General features: G+C 39.1%; 2 protein-coding genes across 11 annotated transcripts in view; both read right to left on the bottom strand.

Moving 5' to 3' along the window:
• The window catches only part of LOC127606352 (uncharacterized), a 674,358-nt gene that overhangs the window by 624,220 nt on the left and 29,803 nt on the right, over positions 1–20,335 (bottom strand). The window lies entirely within an intron of this gene.
• Positions 15,046–20,335, bottom strand: part of LOC127606306 (arf-GAP with coiled-coil, ANK repeat and PH domain-containing protein 2-like) — a 395,843-nt gene continuing 390,553 nt past the window's right edge. For 7 of the 9 annotated variants that reach the window (XM_052074531.1, XM_052074532.1, XM_052074537.1 and 4 more), the window contains 4 exons: positions 20,151–20,260; positions 19,969–20,079; positions 19,212–19,273; positions 15,046–15,792 (listed from right to left, as the gene is read on the bottom strand). In XM_052074531.1, the coding sequence (XP_051930491.1) occupies positions 15,689–15,792; positions 19,212–19,273; positions 19,969–20,079; positions 20,151–20,260 (387 nt within the window). In that variant the 3' untranslated portion in view covers positions 15,046–15,688. Of the gene's footprint in view, positions 15,793–16,843; positions 19,274–19,968; positions 20,080–20,150; positions 20,261–20,335 lie in introns of all 9 variants that reach the window. The other 2 variants (XR_007963762.1, XR_007963763.1) reach the window with 1 other exon arrangement.

The following is a 20,335-nucleotide window of genomic DNA, read 5'->3' as shown; positions in this document are numbered from 1 at the left end:
CGACCATGTATTGGAAGGCGTTTTCAGCCGAAAAAAACGACCATGTATTGTAAGGCGTTTTTAGCCCAAAAAAACGACCATGTATAGAAAGGTGTTTTTAGCTAAAAAAAAAATAATAATAATAACGACCATGTCTCATAAGGCATTTTTAGCTGATAAAAAACCGACCATGTATAGTAAGGCGTTTTTAGCCGAAAAAAACGACCATATATAGTAAGGCATTTTTAGCCCAAAAGAACAACCATGTATAGGAAGGCGTTTTTAGCCCCCCCCCCCAAAAAATGACCATGTCTCATAAGGCATTTTTAGCCGCTAAAAAAACGACCATGTATAGTAAGGCGTTTTTAGCCGAAAAAAAATACAACCATGTATAGTAAGGCGTTTTTAGCCCAAAAAACAACCATGTATAGTAAGGCGTTTTTAGCCGAAAACAACGACCATGTATTGGAAGTAGTTTTTAGCCGTAAAAAAACGACCATCTATCGAAAAGCATTTTCAACCGAAAAAAATGACCATATATAGTCAGGTGTTTTTAGCCGAAAAAAAACGACCATGTATTGGAAGGCGTTTTCAGCCGAAAAAAACGACCATGTATTGTAAGGCGTTTTTAGCCCAAAAAAACGACCATGTATAGAAAGGTGTTTTTAGCTAAAAAAAAAATAAAAATAATAACGACCATGTCTCATAAGGCATTTTTAGCTGATAAAAAACCGACCATGTATAGTAAGGCGTTTTTAGCCGAAAAAAACGACCATATATAGTAAGGCATTTTTAGCCCAAAAGAACAACCATGTATAGGAAGGCGTTTTTAGCCCCCCCCCCAAAAAAATGACCATGTCTCATAAGGCATTTTTAGCCGCTAAAAAAACGACCATGTATAGTAAGGCGTTTTTAGCCGAAAAAAAATACAACCATGTATAGTAAGGCGTTTTTAGCCCAAAAAACAACCATGTATAGTAAGGCGTTTTTAGCCGAAAACAACGACCATGTATTGGAAGTAGTTTTTAGCCGTAAAAAAACGACCATCTATCGAAAAGCATTTTCAACCGAAAAAAATTACCATGTATAGTCAGGTGTTTTTAGCCGAAAAAAAACGACCATGTACTGGAAGGCGTTTTCAGCCGAAAAAAACGACCATGTATTGTAAGGCGTTTTTAGCCCAAAAAAACGACCATCTATAGAAAGGTGTTTTTAGCTAAAAAAAAAAAAAATAATAACGACCATGTCTCATAAGGCATTTTTAGCTGATAAAAAACCGACCATGTATAGTAAGGCGTTTTTAGCCGAAAAAAACGACCATATATAGTAAGGCATTTTTAGCCCAAAAGAACAACCATGTATAGGAAGGCGTTTTTAGACCAAAAGAACAACCATTTATAGTAAGGCGTTTTTAGACCAAAAGAACAACCATTTATAGTAAGGCGTTTTTAGCCGAAAAAAAACGACCATGTATAGTAACGCGCTTTAAGCCGAAAAAAAACAAGCATGTAAGGCGTTTTTAGCCGAAAAAAAACGACCATGTATTGGAAGGCGTTTTCAGCCGAAAAAAACGACCATCTATCGAAAGGCATTTTCAACCGAAAAAACGACCATGTATAGAAAAGTGTTTTTAGCCCCCCCCAAAAAATGACCATGTCTCATAAGGCATTTTTAGCCGCTAAAAAACAGACCATGTATAGTAAGGCGTTTTTAGCCGAAAAAAAATACGACCATGTATAGGAAGGCGTTTTTAGACCTTAAAACAACCATTTATAGTAAGGCATTTTTAGCCGAAAAAAAGACCATGCATAGTAACGCGTTTTTAGCCGAAAAAAACGACCATGTATAAGGCGTTTTTAGCCAAAAAAATCGACCAAGTATAGTAAGGCGTTTTCAACCGGAAAAAAACAACCATGTAAGGCGTTTTTAGCCCAAAAAAACGACCATGTATAGTAAGGCGTTTTACACCCCAAAAAAACGACCATGTATAGTAAGACGTTTTCAACCCCCCAAAAAACGACCATGTATCGCGAGGCTTTTTTTTTTTTTACCAAAAAAATGACCACCAAACTAAGGCATTTTCTGCCCAAAAAACGACCATTTATAGGAAGGCGTTTTTAGCCGAAAAAAAAGACAATGGAAACTAAGGCATTTTCTGCCCAAAAAACGACCATTTATAGTAAGGCGTTTTTAGCCGAAAAAAAGACCATGTATCGTAAGGCGTTTTTAGCCCCAAAAACGGCCATGTATAGTCAGGAGTTTTCAACACCCCAAAAAAACGACCATCTATAGAAAGGTGTTTTTAGCTAAAAAAAATAATAATAATAACGACCATGTCTCATAAGGCATTTTTAGCTGATAAAAAACCGACCATGTATAGTAAGGCGTTTTTAGCCGAAAAAAACGACCATATATAGTAAGGCATTTTTAGCCCAAAAGAACAACCATGTATAGGAAGGCGTTTTTAGACCAAAAGAACAACCATTTATAGTAAGGCGTTTTTAGACCAAAAGAACAACCATTTATAGTAAGGCGTTTTTAGCCGAAAAAAAACGACCATGTATAGTAAGGCGTTTTCAACCGAAAAAAAACCCGACCATGTATAGGAAGGCGTTTTCAACCAAAAAAAAAAAGACCATGAATAGCCATGCATTTTCAACCAAAAAAAAAACAAAAAAACGACCATGTATAGTAAGGCGTTTTTAGCCAAAAAAAACGACCATGCATAGTAAGGTGTTTTCAACCGAAAAAAAAGGACCATGTATATTAAGGCGTTTTCAACCAAAAAAAAAAAAAAACGACCATGTATAGTAAGCCGTTTTTTGCCGAAAAAAAGGACCATGTATAGTAAGGCGTTTTCAACCAAAAAAAAAACGACCATGTATAGTAAGGCGTTTTTAGCCCCCCAAAAATGACCATGTATAGTAAGGCGTTTTTTACCCCCCAAAAACGACCATGTATAGTCAGGAGTTTTCAACACCCCAAAAAAACGACCATCTATAGAAAGGTGTTTTTAGCTAAAAAAAAAAAAAATAATAACGACCATGTCTCATAAGGCATTTTTAGCTGATAAAAAACCGACCATGTATAGTAAGGCGTTTTTAGCCGAAAAAACCGACCATATATAGTAAGGCATTTTTAGCCCAAAAGAACAACCATGTATAGGAAGGCGTTTTTAGACCAAAAGAACAACCATTTATAGTAAGGCGTTTTTAGCCGAAAAAAACCGACCATGTATAGTAACGCGTTTTAAGCCGAAAAAAAACAAGCATGTAAGGCGTTTTTAGCCGAAAAAAAACGACCATGTATCGAAAGGCATTTTCAACCGAAAAAACGACCATGTATAGAAAAGTGTTTTTAGCCCCCCCCCAAAAATGACCATGTCTCATAAGGCATTTTTAGCCGCTAAAAAACAGACCATGTATAGTAAGGCGTTTTTAGCCGAAAAAAAATACGACCATGTATAGGAAGGCGTTTTTAGACCTTAAAACAACCATGTATAGTAAGGCATTTTTAGGCGAAAAAAAGACCATGTATAGTAACGCGTTTTTAGCCGAAAAAAACGACCATGTATAAGGCGTTTTTAGCCAAAAAAAATCGACCATGTATAGGAAGGCGTTTTTAGCCCCCCCCCCAAAAAATGACCATGTCTCATAAGGCATTTTTAGCCGCTAAAAAACCGACCATGTATAGTAAGGCGTTTTTAGCCGAAAAAAAATACGACCATGTATAGTAAGGCGTTTTTAGCCCAAAAAACAACCATGTATAGTAAGGCGTTTTTAGCCGAAAACAACGACCATGTATTGGAAGTAGTTTTTAGCCGTAAAAAAACGACCATCTATCGAAAAGCATTTTCAACCGAAAAAAATGACCATATATAGTCAGGTGTTTTTAGCCGAAAAAAAACGACCATGTATTGGAAGGCGTTTTCAGCCGAAAAAAACGACCATGTATTGTAAGGCGTTTTTAGCCCAAAAAAACGACCATCTATAGAAAGGTGTTTTTAGCTAAAAAAAAAAATAATAATAATAACGACCATGTCTCATAAGGCATTTTTAGCTGATAAAAAACCGACCATGTATAGTAAGGCGTTTTTAGCCGAAAAAAACGACCATATATAGTAAGGCATTTTTAGCCCAAAAGAACAACCATGTATAGACAGGCGTTTTTAGCCCCCCCCCCCAAAAAATGACCATGTCTCATAAGGCATTTTTAGCCGCTAAAAAAACGACCATGTATAGTAAGGCGTTTTTAGCCGAAAAAAAATACAACCATGTATAGTAAGGCGTTTTTAGCACAAAAAACAACCATGTATAGTAAGGCGTTTTTAGCCGAAAACAACGACCATGTATTGGAAGTAGTTTTTAGCCGTAAAAAAACGACCATCTATCGAAAAGCATTTTCAACCGAAAAAAATTACCATGTATAGTCAGGTGTTTTTAGCCGAAAAAAAACGACCATGTACTGGAAGGCGTTTTCAGCCGAAAAAAACGACCATGTATTGTAAGGCGTTTTTAGCCCAAAAAAACGACCATCTATAGAAAGGTGTTTTTAGCTAAAAAAAAAAAAAAAAAATAACGACCATGTCTCATAAGGCATTTTTAGCTGATAAAAAACCGACCATGTATAGTAAGGCGTTTTTAGCCGAAAAAAACGACCATATATAGTAAGGCATTTTTAGCCCAAAAGAACAACCATGTATAGGAAGGCGTTTTTAGACCAAAAGAACAACCATTTATAGTAAGGCGTTTTTAGACCAAAAGAACAACCATTTATAGTAAGGCGTTTTTAGCCGAAAAAAAACGACCATGTATAGTAACGCGCTTTAAGCCGAAAAAAAACAAGCATGTAAGGCGTTTTTAGCCGAAAAAAAACGACCATGTATTGGAAGGCGTTTTCAGCCGAAAAAAACGACCATCTATCGAAAGGCATTTTCAACCGAAAAAACGACCATGTATAGAAAAGTGTTTTTAGCCCCCCCCAAAAAATGACCATGTCTCATAAGGCATTTTTAGCCGCTAAAAAACAGACCATGTATAGTAAGGCGTTTTTAGCCGAAAAAAAATACGACCATGTATAGGAAGGCGTTTTTAGACCTTAAAACAACCATTTATAGTAAGGCATTTTTAGCCGAAAAAAAGACCATGCATAGTAACGCGTTTTTAGCCGAAAAAAACGACCATGTATAAGGCGTTTTTAGCCAAAAAAATCGACCAAGTATAGTAAGGCGTTTTCAACCGGAAAAAAACAACCATGTAAGGCGTTTTTAGCCCAAAAAAACGACCATGTATAGTAAGGCGTTTTACACCCCAAAAAAACGACCATGTATAGTAAGACGTTTTCAACCCCCCAAAAAACGACCATGTATCGCGAGGCTTTTTTTTTTTTTACCAAAAAAATGACCACCAAACTAAGGCATTTTCTGCCCAAAAAACGACCATTTATAGGAAGGCGTTTTTAGCCGAAAAAAAAGACAATGGAAACTAAGGCATTTTCTGCCCAAAAAACGACCATTTATAGTAAGGCGTTTTTAGCCGAAAAAAAGACCATGTATCGTAAGGCGTTTTTAGCCCCAAAAACGGCCATGTATAGTCAGGAGTTTTCAACACCCCAAAAAAACGACCATCTATAGAAAGGTGTTTTTAGCTAAAAAAAATAATAATAATAACGACCATGTCTCATAAGGCATTTTTAGCTGATAAAAAACCGACCATGTATAGTAAGGCGTTTTTAGCCGAAAAAAACGACCATATATAGTAAGGCATTTTTAGCCCAAAAGAACAACCATGTATAGGAAGGCGTTTTTAGACCAAAAGAACAACCATTTATAGTAAGGCGTTTTTAGACCAAAAGAACAACCATTTATAGTAAGGCGTTTTTAGCCGAAAAAAAACGACCATGTATAGTAAGGCGTTTTCAACCGAAAAAAAACCCGACCATGTATAGGAAGGCGTTTTCAACCAAAAAAAAAAAGACCATGAATAGCCATGCATTTTCAACCAAAAAAAAAACAAAAAAACGACCATGTATAGTAAGGCGTTTTTAGCCAAAAAAAACGACCATGCATAGTAAGGTGTTTTCAACCGAAAAAAAAGGACCATGTATATTAAGGCGTTTTCAACCAAAAAAAAAAAAAAACGACCATGTATAGTAAGCCGTTTTTTGCCGAAAAAAAGGACCATGTATAGTAAGGCGTTTTCAACCAAAAAAAAAACGACCATGTATAGTAAGGCGTTTTTAGCCCCCCAAAAATGACCATGTATAGTAAGGCGTTTTTTACCCCCCAAAAACGACCATGTATAGTCAGGAGTTTTCAACACCCCAAAAAAACGACCATCTATAGAAAGGTGTTTTTAGCTAAAAAAAAAAAATAATAATAACGACCATGTCTCATAAGGCATTTTTAGCTGATAAAAAACCGACCATGTATAGTAAGGCGTTTTTAGCCGAAAAAACCGACCATATATAGTAAGGCATTTTTAGCCCAAAAGAACAACCATGTATAGGAAGGCGTTTTTAGACCAAAAGAACAACCATTTATAGTAAGGCGTTTTTAGCCGAAAAAAACCGACCATGTATAGTAACGCGTTTTAAGCCGAAAAAAAACAAGCATGTAAGGCGTTTTTAGCCGAAAAAAAACGACCATGTATCGAAAGGCATTTTCAACCGAAAAAACGACCATGTATAGAAAAGTGTTTTTAGCCCCCCCCAAAAAATGACCATGTCTCATAAGGCATTTTTAGCCGCTAAAAAACAGACCATGTATAGTAAGGCGTTTTTAGCCGAAAAAAAATACGACCATGTATAGGAAGGCGTTTTTAGACCTTAAAACAACCATCTATAGTAAGGCATTTTTAGGCGAAAAAAAGACCATGTATAGTAACGCGTTTTTAGCCGAAAAAAACGACCATGTATAAGGCGTTTTTAGCCAAAAAAAATCGACCATGTATAGGAAGGCGTTTTTAGCCCCCCCCCCCCAAAAAATGACCATGTCTCATAAGGCATTTTTAGCCGCTAAAAAACCGACCATGTATAGTAAGGCGTTTTTAGCCGAAAAAAAATACGACCATGTATAGTAAGGCGTTTTTAGCCCAAAAAACAACCATGTATAGTAAGGCGTTTTTAGCCGAAAACAACGACCATGTATTGGAAGTAGTTTTTAGCCGTAAAAAAACGACCATCTATCGAAAAGCATTTTCAACCGAAAAAAATGACCATATATAGTCAGGTGTTTTTAGCCGAAAAAAAACGACCATGTATTGGAAGGCGTTTTCAGCCGAAAAAAACGACCATGTATTGTAAGGCGTTTTTAGCCCAAAAAAACGACCATCTATAGAAAGGTGTTTTTAGCTAAAAAAAAAAAAATAATAATAACGACCATGTCTCATAAGGCATTTTTAGCTGATAAAAAACCGACCATGTATAGTAAGGCGTTTTTAGCCGAAAAAAACGACCATATATAGTAAGGCATTTTTAGCCCAAAAGAACAACCATGTATAGGAAGGCGTTTTTAGCCCCCCCCCCCAAAAAATGACCATGTCTCATAAGGCATTTTTAGCCGCTAAAAAAACGACCATGTATAGTAAGGCGTTTTTAGCCGAAAAAAAATACAACCATGTATAGTAAGGCGTTTTTAGCACAAAAAACAACCATGTATAGTAAGGCGTTTTTAGCCGAAAACAACGACCATGTATTGGAAGTAGTTTTTAGCCGTAAAAAAACGACCATCTATCGAAAAGCATTTTCAACCGAAAAAAATTACCATGTATAGTCAGGTGTTTTTAGCCGAAAAAAAACGACCATGTACTGGAAGGCGTTTTCAGCCGAAAAAAACGACCATGTATTGTAAGGCGTTTTTAGCCCAAAAAAACGACCATCTATAGAAAGGTGTTTTTAGCTAAAAAAAAAAAAAATAATAACGACCATGTCTCATAAGGCATTTTTAGCTGATAAAAAACCGACCATGTATAGTAAGGCGTTTTTAGCCGAAAAAAACGACCATATATAGTAAGGCATTTTTAGCCCAAAAGAACAACCATGTATAGGAAGGCGTTTTTAGACCAAAAGAACAACCATTTATAGTAAGGCGTTTTTAGACCAAAAGAACAACCATTTATAGTAAGGCGTTTTTAGCCGAAAAAAAACGACCATGTATAGTAACGCGCTTTAAGCCGAAAAAAAACAAGCATGTAAGGCGTTTTTAGCCGAAAAAAAACGACCATGTATTGGAAGGCGTTTTCAGCCGAAAAAAACGACCATCTATCGAAAGGCATTTTCAACCGAAAAAACGACCATGTATAGAAAAGTGTTTTTAGCCCCCCCCAAAAAATGACCATGTCTCATAAGGCATTTTTAGCCGCTAAAAAACAGACCATGTATAGTAAGGCGTTTTTAGCCGAAAAAAAATACGACCATGTATAGGAAGGCGTTTTTAGACCTTAAAACAACCATTTATAGTAAGGCATTTTTAGCCGAAAAAAAGACCATGCATAGTAACGCGTTTTTAGCCGAAAAAAACGACCATGTATAAGGCGTTTTTAGCCAAAAAAATCGACCAAGTATAGTAAGGCGTTTTCAACCGGAAAAAAACAACCATGTAAGGCGTTTTTAGCCCAAAAAAACGACCATGTATAGTAAGGCGTTTTACACCCCAAAAAAACGACCATGTATAGTAAGACGTTTTCAACCCCCCAAAAAACGACCATGTATCGCGAGGCTTTTTTTTTTTTTACCAAAAAAATGACCACCAAACTAAGGCATTTTCTGCCCAAAAAACGACCATTTATAGGAAGGCGTTTTTAGCCGAAAAAAAAGACAATGGAAACTAAGGCATTTTCTGCCCAAAAAACGACCATTTATAGTAAGGCGTTTTTAGCCGAAAAAAAGACCATGTATCGTAAGGCGTTTTTAGCCCCAAAAACGGCCATGTATAGTCAGGAGTTTTCAACACCCCAAAAAAACGACCATCTATAGAAAGGTGTTTTTAGCTAAAAAAAATAATAATAATAACGACCATGTCTCATAAGGCATTTTTAGCTGATAAAAAACCGACCATGTATAGTAAGGCGTTTTTAGCCGAAAAAAACGACCATATATAGTAAGGCATTTTTAGCCCAAAAGAACAACCATGTATAGGAAGGCGTTTTTAGACCAAAAGAACAACCATTTATAGTAAGGCGTTTTTAGACCAAAAGAACAACCATTTATAGTAAGGCGTTTTTAGCCGAAAAAAAACGACCATGTATAGTAAGGCGTTTTCAACCGAAAAAAAACCCGACCATGTATAGGAAGGCGTTTTCAACCAAAAAAAAAAAGACCATGAATAGCCATGCATTTTCAACCAAAAAAAAAACAAAAAAACGACCATGTATAGTAAGGCGTTTTTAGCCAAAAAAAACGACCATGCATAGTAAGGTGTTTTCAACCGAAAAAAAAGGACCATGTATATTAAGGCGTTTTCAACCAAAAAAAAAAAAAAACGACCATGTATAGTAAGCCGTTTTTTGCCGAAAAAAAGGACCATGTATAGTAAGGCGTTTTCAACCAAAAAAAAAACGACCATGTATAGTAAGGCGTTTTTAGCCCCCCAAAAATGACCATGTATAGTAAGGCGTTTTTTACCCCCCAAAAACGACCATGTATAGTCAGGAGTTTTCAACACCCCAAAAAAACGACCATCTATAGAAAGGTGTTTTTAGCTAAAAAAAAAAAAATAATAATAACGACCATGTCTCATAAGGCATTTTTAGCTGATAAAAAACCGACCATGTATAGTAAGGCGTTTTTAGCCGAAAAAACCGACCATATATAGTAAGGCATTTTTAGCCCAAAAGAACAACCATGTATAGGAAGGCGTTTTTAGACCAAAAGAACAACCATTTATAGTAAGGCGTTTTTAGCCGAAAAAAACCGACCATGTATAGTAACGCGTTTTAAGCCGAAAAAAAACAAGCATGTAAGGCGTTTTTAGCCGAAAAAAAACGACCATGTATCGAAAGGCATTTTCAACCGAAAAAACGACCATGTATAGAAAAGTGTTTTTAGCCCCCCCCAAAAAATGACCATGTCTCATAAGGCATTTTTAGCCGCTAAAAAACAGACCATGTATAGTAAGGCGTTTTTAGCCGAAAAAAAATACGACCATGTATAGGAAGGCGTTTTTAGACCTTAAAACAACCATCTATAGTAAGGCATTTTTAGGCGAAAAAAAGACCATGTATAGTAACGCGTTTTTAGCCGAAAAAAACGACCATGTATAAGGCGTTTTTAGCCAAAAAAAATCGACCATGTATAGTAAGGCGTTTTCAACCGGAAAAAAACAACCATGTAAGGCGTTTTTAGCCCAAAAAACGACCATGTATAGTAAGGCGTTTTACACCCCAAAAAAACGACCATGTATAGTAAGACGTTTTCAACCCCCCAAAAAACGACCATGTATCGCGAGGCTTTTTTTTTTTTACCAAAAAAATGACCACCAAACTAAGGCATTTTCTGCCCAAAAAACGACCATTTATAGGAAGGCGTTTTTAGCCGAAAAAAAAGACCATGGAAACTAAGGCATTTTCTGCCCAAAAAACGACCATTTATAGTAAGGCGTTTTTAGCCAAAAAAAAGACCATGTATCGTAAGGCGTTTTTAGCCCCAAAAACGACCATGTATAGTCAGGAGTTTTCAACACCCCAAAAAAACCACCATGTATAGGAAGGCGTTTTCAACCCCCCAAAAAACGACCATGTACAGGAAGGCGTTTTGAACCCCCAAAAAACCGACCATGTATAGGAAGGCAATTTTAGCTGAAAAAAAACGACCATGTATAGTCAGGCGTTTTCAACCGAAAAAACGACCATGTATAGGAAGGTGTTTTTAGCCGAAAACAACGACCATGTATTGGAAGTAGTACTATACATAGCCGTTTTTTTCGGCTAAAAACGCCTTATTGTATATGGTCGGTTTTTGGGGGGTAAAAAACGCCTTACTATACATGGTCATTTTTGGGGGGCTAAAAACGCCTTACTATACATGGTCGTTTTTTTTTTTGGTTGAAAATGCATGGCTATTCATGGTCTTTTTTTTTGGTTGAAAACGCCTTCCTATACATGGTCGGGTTTTTTTTCGGTTGAAAACGCCTTACTATACATGTTCGTTTTTTTTCGGCTAAAAACTCCTTACTATACATGGTGGTAAATTTCCGCTAAAAACGCCTTACTATACATGGTCGTTTTTTTCGGATAAAAACGCCTTACTATACATGGTCGTTTTTTGGGGCTAAAAACGCCTTACTGTACATGGTCGGTTTTTTGGGCTAAAAACGCCTTACATGGTCGTTTTTTTTCGGTTGAAAACGCCTTACTATACATGGTCGTTTTTTTGGGCTAAAAACGCCTTACTACACATGGTCGTTTTGGGGGCTAAAAACGTCTTACTATACATGGTCATTTTTTTGGGCTAAAAGCACCTTACTATACATGGTCGTTTTTTTCGGATAAAAACGCCTTACTATACATGGTCGTTTTTTGGGGCTAAAAACGCCTTACTGTACATGGTCGTTTTTTTGGGCTAAAAACGCCTTACATGGTCGTTTTTTTCGGTTGAAAACGCCTTACTATACATGGTCGTTTTTTTGGGCTAAAAACGCCTTACTACACATGGTCGTTTTGGGGGCTAAAAACGCCTTACTATACATGGTCGTTTTTTTCGGCGAAAAACGCCTTACTATACATGGTCATTTTTGGGGGGCTAAAAACGCCTTACTATACATGGTCGTTTTTTTGGGCTAAAAACGCCTTACATGGTCGGGGGTTTTTTTCGGTTGAAAACGCCTTACTATGCATGGTCGGGTTTTTTTTTTTAGGTTGAAAACGCCTTCCTATACATGGTCGGGTTTTTTTCGGTTGAAAACGCCTTACTATACATGGTCGTTTTGGGGGCTAAAAACGCCTGACTATACATGTTCGGTTTTTTTTCGGCTAAAAACTCCTTACTATATATGGTCGTAATTTTCAGCTAAAAACGCCTTACTATATATAAATGGTTGTTCTTTGGGGCTAAAAACGCCTTCCTATTGTCAGAGATTTTCTCGGACAAAGTTAAAGAAACGACTCGGCACACAGGAAAATTGTCTTCAATATCGGCGGGAGCGGACCTCTGAGAGCGAACGACGGTTGTTGCTCCGCGATCACACTTGGCTCCCTCTCCGCCGGTTAGGACTTTTATTGCAAAATACAAGAAAGACACTGCCCCAGCGATTAGCATACCACGCCCCTCGGTAGTGATCTGATCTACCCGAATACACAAGTCACAGACTTTGCTGATGACTAAAGTCCACCTGGGCGAGACAGCTGTTCTCAAACTGTCTTTTGGTATTCAACAACTCTTTGTTCCCAATTTGCTTATTCCCACTCTGTGATTGAATCTAGCCTTTGCCCCCCTTGCTTTGACGTGATTACTCGACAAAGGCCCTCCGCCCAAACGGCCGACACCTCTGCGCCGAGTCTGTCCAGACATGCCCCAAATTAACCGAAACTTTAAACACTTTAAACATGATACAATTTTGTTCAAAGATTTCTCTATCACCTATACATGGTTGTTCTTTAGGGCTAAAAATGCCTTACGATACATGGTCGTTTTTTTTCGGCTAAAAACGCCTTCCAATGCATGGTTGTTTTTTTCGGCTAAAAACGCCTTCCAATACATGGTCGTTTTTTTTCGGCTAAAAACGCCTGACTATACAAGGTCGTTTATTGGGGCTAAAAACACCTCACTACACATGGTCGTTTTTTTTGGCTAAAACCACCTGACTATACATGGTGGGGTTTTTTTTGGCTAAAAACGCCTTATTATACATGGTCGGTGTTTTTTTTGGTTAAAACGGCTTCCTATACATGGTCAGATTTTTTGGGGGGTTGAAAATGCCTTACTATACATGGTCGTTTTTTTGGGCAATGGTAAAAAAACTACCATGTACAGTAAGGCGTTTTTAGCCCAAAAAACGACCATGTACAGGAAGGCATTTTGAGCCGGAAAAAACGACCATGTATTGTAAGGCTTTGTTAGCCGAAAAAAACCGACCATGTATATTAAGGCGTTTTTAGCCAAAAAAAACGACCATGTATAGGAAGGAGTCTTTAGCCGAAAAAACTGACCATGTATTGTAAGGCGTTTTTAGCCGAAAAAAACGACCATGGATCATAAGGCGTTTTTAGCTGAATAAAATGACCATGTATATTCAGGTGTTTTTTACCCAAAAAATTGACCATGTCTCGGAAGGCTTTTTTACTCGAATAAGTAGACCATGTCTAGTAAGGCGTTTTTAGCTGAGAAAAAAACGACTATGTACACAGGATTCCCACGGGTCCTTAAAGATCATAAAAATCCATAAAAAAAAGAAAATGTGAAATTATGTTCTTAATTGTCCCCAATTTTCAGGGAAAGCTTCTAAAATCAATAAAAATCCTTAAAAATTAACCTGTGGTGTTCATTTTATTTGTGTTTGTCATTTTCCCCACCCTTCCAAATAATAGTTTGGTCGGAAAATGCGCCTGGCGCCCTTCCCCTCAAACCCCGCTGTTGGGCGACATGCCTTCCTGGTTCCCGCTCCGCTTTTCCCGCCGTCTCCGATCAGTTCCAATGATGATCACGTGATCACTTCGGGTCATTTCGGGCCAATTTGACATACAATATGTCAAATAAAGGGTTAGCTGAATGCCCCTAAAAATGAATTTGTGCCCTTCCTTTGGCAGCAATGATTTGAACACCACCTCAGTGACATGTGGTTTTCTGTTCATTAAATCCACTGTGAATACCCTGCTGAATGGAGAAAAAGTCCTTAAAAATGGCAAAATGTTCTCATCGGCTTTTCGTGACATGTGCTTTCTGGACAAAGTCTGAAGATTTTGTGCCAACGCTAACTGCTCTTTTTTACTAGTCGTAAATGCTTTCATGTCATCACAGACTCCAGTTCTAACATAAGAAAAAGAGTGCCGCAGCATGATGCTATCAACATATTCATTGAAAGCCTGGTGTTATTTTGGTGTTGTATGGTGCGGCAAAATAATTTTGGAATAAAGCTGTAAAGTTAAACCTTGGTTTCATCGAGCGATAACAAAATCTCGTCAACATGGGGCCAAAAGTTACAGAAAAGGTGTGCACAGTTGAGCAACCACATTACTTCAGTTGGTTTTACTTGCCTTCTCAAAAATGTGACAGAAAATACCCCAATTCAGCTGTGTAGCTCATCGGAAATATTACCGGCAAGTTTGTGGACAGTTGTTTCCATCCACAAAAATATGTTTTGAAATGTAATACAAAACTTGAAATTTAATACAAAAAGTCACACTAACATGAAGGGTTTTTTGGGGGGACATAATACAAGTACTGTATTTATGATGTGGCCGGGCGGCTTTTTGCTTTACAAAGGGGACTAAGGCTGTGCTTCACACACAAAGCAACACAATTCGTCAGTTTGTGCATATTTTAGTCCAGCTATAATGTTGCTATTGATATACGGTGCCATACATGTAAAACAAAACAAACTACATGAGTAAAAGAACGAAAGAATATACACAAATTTCATTCAAGTACCGGTGAACAATTTCAACGTTTGTGTACAGTGTGTGTATGTATCTCTTTATATAATCTCCCTCTCTCTCTCTGTATATATATATATATATATATATATATATATATATATATGAGAGAGAGAGAGAGAGAGAGAGAGAGAGAGGGGGCGAGAGAGAGCGAGAGAGATACATGCTCACACCACAAACACACACATATATGTATCATATATACACAACATATTTTGATTTTTTTAATCCCAACTAGTCTTTTCATTTTACATTGAACACAAGGACATAAACATACATGAGGCTTGCACGGAAGTAAGAATGAATATGAGGTTTGACAATTTGACAACACTATGCCTCACAGACTGCGATTGGCTGGCAACCGATTCAGGGTGTCCCCCGCCTACTGCCCGAAGATTGCTGGGACAGGCTCCAGCGCGACCCGAGTGAGGATGAGGCGGTTCGGAAGATGAATGAATGAATGCCTCACAAGTTGGGGGGGTTCTATTCTATTTTTTTCTAGTCAGACTTCATGTTGCAATGATAAACGCTCACTTAACAGCGTCCGGTGCAGTCCTTTTCAACATGACAAATCAAAAAATTAAAATGACATAAAATGAAATTCTAATGTGTGGACATGTCAAGAAGTTGAACACTGTTGTCATCCTCCATCATCGGCAACGTCGCACTGTCGATTGATTGCCCCGCTGCTATACACAACACGTGACATGCCAAAACAACAGATTCATCTCTGACACGTTTGACACTCACACAGACACACACACACACACACACACACACACACACACACACACACACACACACACACACACACACGCACGTCTTACCCTGAGGTAAACACAGGTGGTCACGTAAGATAAACAGATTTGTGCAAATTAAAAGTTTGGATAAAAAGGTCCGACTTAGGCCTCAAATAAAAGACGGGATTTTCTAGGTGAGCCGAAGGAGCTCACCAGGCTTCAACGGCGTACCTTTAACTTGCTTGACTTAAGGTTGGCGTCCAACACCGGTCCTTCACTTTAATGCTCAGCCTGTGCTTACAAGTAGGCATCGCCACGTCCAAAGAATTCAATTTGATGTCAGACATTGGAATCAAACGCAAAGGGCCACAGGGGTGTTCGTCGTCAGTGTCTCTGGGGGTCGTAGTGCTGGTAGCGGTTCAGCTTGTCTGGGTCGTTGGATGCCATGTGGGTGAAGTCCTGGAAGATGTCCTGGTAGGTTTCATCTCCTGCCACAAGTAAAACATAAACAATTGCCTTAAAAGAATGCAGATATAACACCAAGTTTTACGTTCTCATTTGTGGAATATCTGAATAGAGATATGTATGGACAGCTAGATGGTTGTGGCTCACCGCATGGATAAATGTACCGGTAAGTGTATCTCAATATATTTGAATATGGACATGCATAAACGAGTGTGACAGAAACAACTTGAAAGACTCGACAAATGAAAAAATGTGTAGAAGAAAATGACACAAATTTAAAAAAATACTCCGAAACAAATGGTTTGAAAATAATGACCGACTGACAGCTACAATTTTAAGGTCTTCCTAGGAATTTCTATTTCTGATTCATCTCATGAAGAATAAATGGCCTACCTCAAAACTGAAGTTTTTGCAAGCATGTGCGTCTTGATGAAACGCTTTGTATGTATTTTAGGGATCCCAAACCCGACGCCCTAAAACCCACTCTGTAGCACCCTCCATGGAAAGTGTCTTATTTGCCATCAAATCAGTTTCAACCCTAAATTGGGACGGGGTGGGGTGACTGGATCCACAAAAAAGTCATAGGGATCCATGCCAGTAATTGAACAGGAAGTCAGACATTTAGCTTCAAGGCAGCCATTTTGAGCGAGTTCCAGCGCTGGTATTTCGACAATGCCCGAGGAGGGAATTCAGCCAAATGAGTCCCAAGGATCAGGTGATGTCACAATGCATATCCTGGTGACGATGTATGCAATACAGAGTTTGAAACGGTGCCCAAAATCCCCCCTTTGGTCCCCCTTGGAAAAACTTTGACCATGCCATCGAAAGCCACGGCAACAAAGTTTGAACATTTAAGAATGAGAATTTCAATCGTACAGTAAATTGTTCCTGATATTATCGGCTCATCTCCCAAGCTTTCCTCACAAAATCAACTATCAGGTAATATATTGCAACAAAGTGGAAATGACATGACATTAGATGAGAAATAATCAGCCAGTCATCAAAGGAGATGGGGGAACAAAAGAGTCACGTTTAGAAGAAGCGGGAGGGAAAAGAAGAAAGAGTCAGCCATACCTGTTGGAGCAGCGGCGTGGCTGGACATATGAAAGAGAAAGCAGGCCCAGAGAACACAAAAAGATGGAGCAGAAGAAGCAAGAAGCAAGCAGACACTCATACACAGGAAGTTAGCTTATTGTTAACAACTGTATTGTGTTTAAAGTGCAGCCTTGTATTGACAACAAATACAGTTGGGATAGCACAAAAAAAGGCACAAATTCCAGAGTGGGATTTTACACCAACCGAAACAACCAAAACCTCTCAATTTGCCACTCATAAAAACATTTTGTCTCCCCCCCCCCAAAAAAAAAGTTTTGTTTGTGAAGTTGTAACCGTATCGGTTCAAATCTGTTGATTGCAGCCGTAGGTGAACAAACACCTTGATGAGACGGCTTGTCGCTCATGAGCAGCGTCATTCATCATCTGATTGGGCGACTGATGAGCTGGCCCTCATCTAGCCAAGAACGAATGAGAAAATTATGACAATGGCATCAAATCGCTTTTTGGTCTCCCCTTTTCCGTGATTGCCGACTGCTCCCGAGATGTGCAAGCAATCAGCAATCATCACTATCATCCCCATTTTAACAGCCCACGCCAAGAAATGAGGTGCTTTCTGGCTCTTCATAGGTCCAAAAACTCATTCTCCCCAACGTGACAAATTGCTTAAGCGGCGTGCAAAGGCGTTCAACAGTCCAGCACTAGAGGGCGCTGCAGCATCATAATCAATTAAAGGGCCAGTGTGTGAAGGGGGGTTGGGGGGTCCTCGGTTTCAAGATAGAATGCGCTGCAGGCTATCCCTACACAGTCATTAATTCTTAATGACAGTACAATATTTGAAAGAAAAGACAATTTCAAGTCAAGTCAACTAGAAGCCTAATGAGGACAGACACGATAGAAAAGTGAATGGACACTTCGAGGCCATATAGGGAGAACAATATTCAAGTTTGCCGTCTTGTGCCCAGTGAAAACGGATACCTATGCTAGTTCATCAACAGAGGACCCCCCCCCCCCCCCCACCCCTCTGAACAGATTGTGAGGCTTAACCGAGTGTTCACCCATTCCTGTCATATGAAGAAAAAAAAAAGGATTGAGACAAGCAGACCCATGTGGGTGGGTGTGTGTGTGTGTGTGTGTGTGTGTGAGTGTGTGTGAGTGAGGGCCACTACACCATCCTACACACTGCTCCTTTCATCAAAGTGCTTGTGCGCTATCTAAATATTTGGAGCTGCGTGGAGCGGCAACAACAGATGAAAATGTGTTACATCTTTAGAACTCTGTCCCTATTTACACAATTCTACAGCCCGCTCCTCTTATGCCACCATCTTTTTTTTCCACCATCAAAAGCTAATTACCTTTGCTGATTTGCATGAAAAACAACAATCGCGACCATCACAGTCATTTCTTACAATTCTGCATTTCCTGCCATAACATCGGACGAGCACAAAGAAACGCTCCGGGCTTTCGACACCATCATAACATCATTACCAGTGAAACTTTGGTCCAACAACATCAGTCAAATCTGATTTTTTCTGTTCAACGGCGAGCATAAAAGATTTTTTGTACACGTTTGAAATGCGTACACACAACAGAATTGCCTGGAAAGAAAATAAGAGATTGTTGCATATCAACATCATGACAGAAAGATGCTTCACGTATGGACATTCAATGACAAAGTAGCATTGGAAGATTAAAAGACACAAGTTGCAAGCAAACAAATAGGAATTCTCACTTAAAAAAATAATGCCCGAGTATATACTGTACTATAATTGCACTACTTTATAAACTGGACACTTATTTGCCCAAAGATTTAGGTGAATTTGTCTAATATTGTGGGTAGAGACGGAGCGGAAAAATGTCAAGGAGTAATCATGGAAAATCAGCAAGTGTGATATCCCTGAATTTAAAGGGAGGGTGCAGCCTCCATGTAATATTTGAGAGAAGCTTTTCATTATGTTGCCACCAGGATATTTTTCTACACAATGTTGAGTATCCTGTGTTGAAACTGAATAGTGCAGCGCTGCCCCCGACGCTGAACCTTCCCAGGGGCGCTGCGGGTCACTGACGGGAGTTGGGATCTGACTATTTTCCATTAAGCGAAAGTGTCTCAACAAGCAAAATGCTTCCCATTTGTAAGAAGAATCTGAAAAAAGATTTCAGTGATTTCTGAGGACCACAAAACTCTGCTGAAAATGTGCCTCCTCAGAAAAATATCCTCCAAGCAGGCCCTTTATCCCCCCCCCCCCCTCCACACACACACACACAACCCCAAGCCTGTTTTTGCGACACACTAGTACTGTGCATTAGGTGTCATCCAGCTGCAGACTGATAAACTCCTGCATACACTTCCTGTACTGCATCTCAGTGGGGCTGTTGGCGTTATATTGACCTGTCTGGCTGTAGGGGCCCTCCGCCTCGCGCATCTCCTCGTTCATCTTGGCCAATCGCAGCCTGTGGAGCAAGAAGAGAGGAACGGAAATGTCATTAGAAAGATTCCTATCAGTGATCAATAATCCCCTTTTCAGACAGCGCAGCTTTACGTATGAGAGCTGATTTTGACTGGCCAGCTGAAATATTGTGTCTATGTAAGCACAAATAGTGAAGGAGATAAATGTGATCATATAGTGACATCTTGTGGTAGATTCATGCCGACAAGGACATTGGGAGGAGAAAATGTATGAGTGCAATAGATTGGCTTGAGGGATGATGGTTGAGACTCATCCAGATATCCTTTTTCTACTTTACTTGACCTCATTAGGGTTGCAGGTGAGCTGGAGCCTCTGCCCCCTGACTTTGGGCAAGAGGCGGCTTACATTGGTCCGCTGGCCAATCATAGGGCACGGACATTTAACAGCCATGCGCGCTCGTATTCACACCGAAGGACAACGCAGAGTTTTAAAGGAGCCAACGGCACCGTGGTGGAGAGTTAGTCATCAGAGCAGATCACCTGTACTACCTGTAAACCCCATGATATAATCTCTCACTGTCAGAGTTTATTTAGTGACAACGACCAGCTCACAGTGAGACACATCTCATTGCAATGATGGAGAGAGAATCCAGCAAAAATGTGTGGTGACCATCAGGGTTAAACAAAAAGGATGAGATTTTTACTAAGATAAAGACTGCGGTGAAAGGACAAAACTCACAATGTAACAATGTCTGCATTAGCTGCTTCCACCGCGATGGCCAGCGGAGTTTTTTCCTCAATGTCTGCAGCGTTTTGATTGGCTCCTCTCTTCAAGAATAAACACACTTGCCTGAAAGTGAGACAAGGTATATGGATGCTGTGCCAAAGTTTCGTTGACGAGACAAAGTGCCGATCACCGACCCTGTGCGTCCCAGCATGGTGGCGTGGTGCAGAGGTCCTCGACCTTGAGCATCCTGCTGATTTACATTGGCCGCGTTTTGGAGCAAAAACTCGCAGGTCACCAATGAGCCCTGGAATGAAACATCAGTCAAACTGAATTTGTTAAGAAAAAATAGATGCATATGTTATGCATAGCGATATCTATT

The sequence above is a fragment of the Hippocampus zosterae genome, chromosome 8, assembly GCF_025434085.1.
Source record: "Hippocampus zosterae strain Florida chromosome 8, ASM2543408v3, whole genome shotgun sequence".
In the NCBI taxonomy this organism is placed as follows: Eukaryota; Metazoa; Chordata; class Actinopteri; order Syngnathiformes; family Syngnathidae; genus Hippocampus; species Hippocampus zosterae.
This window is presented reverse-complemented; position numbering and strand designations above follow the sequence as displayed.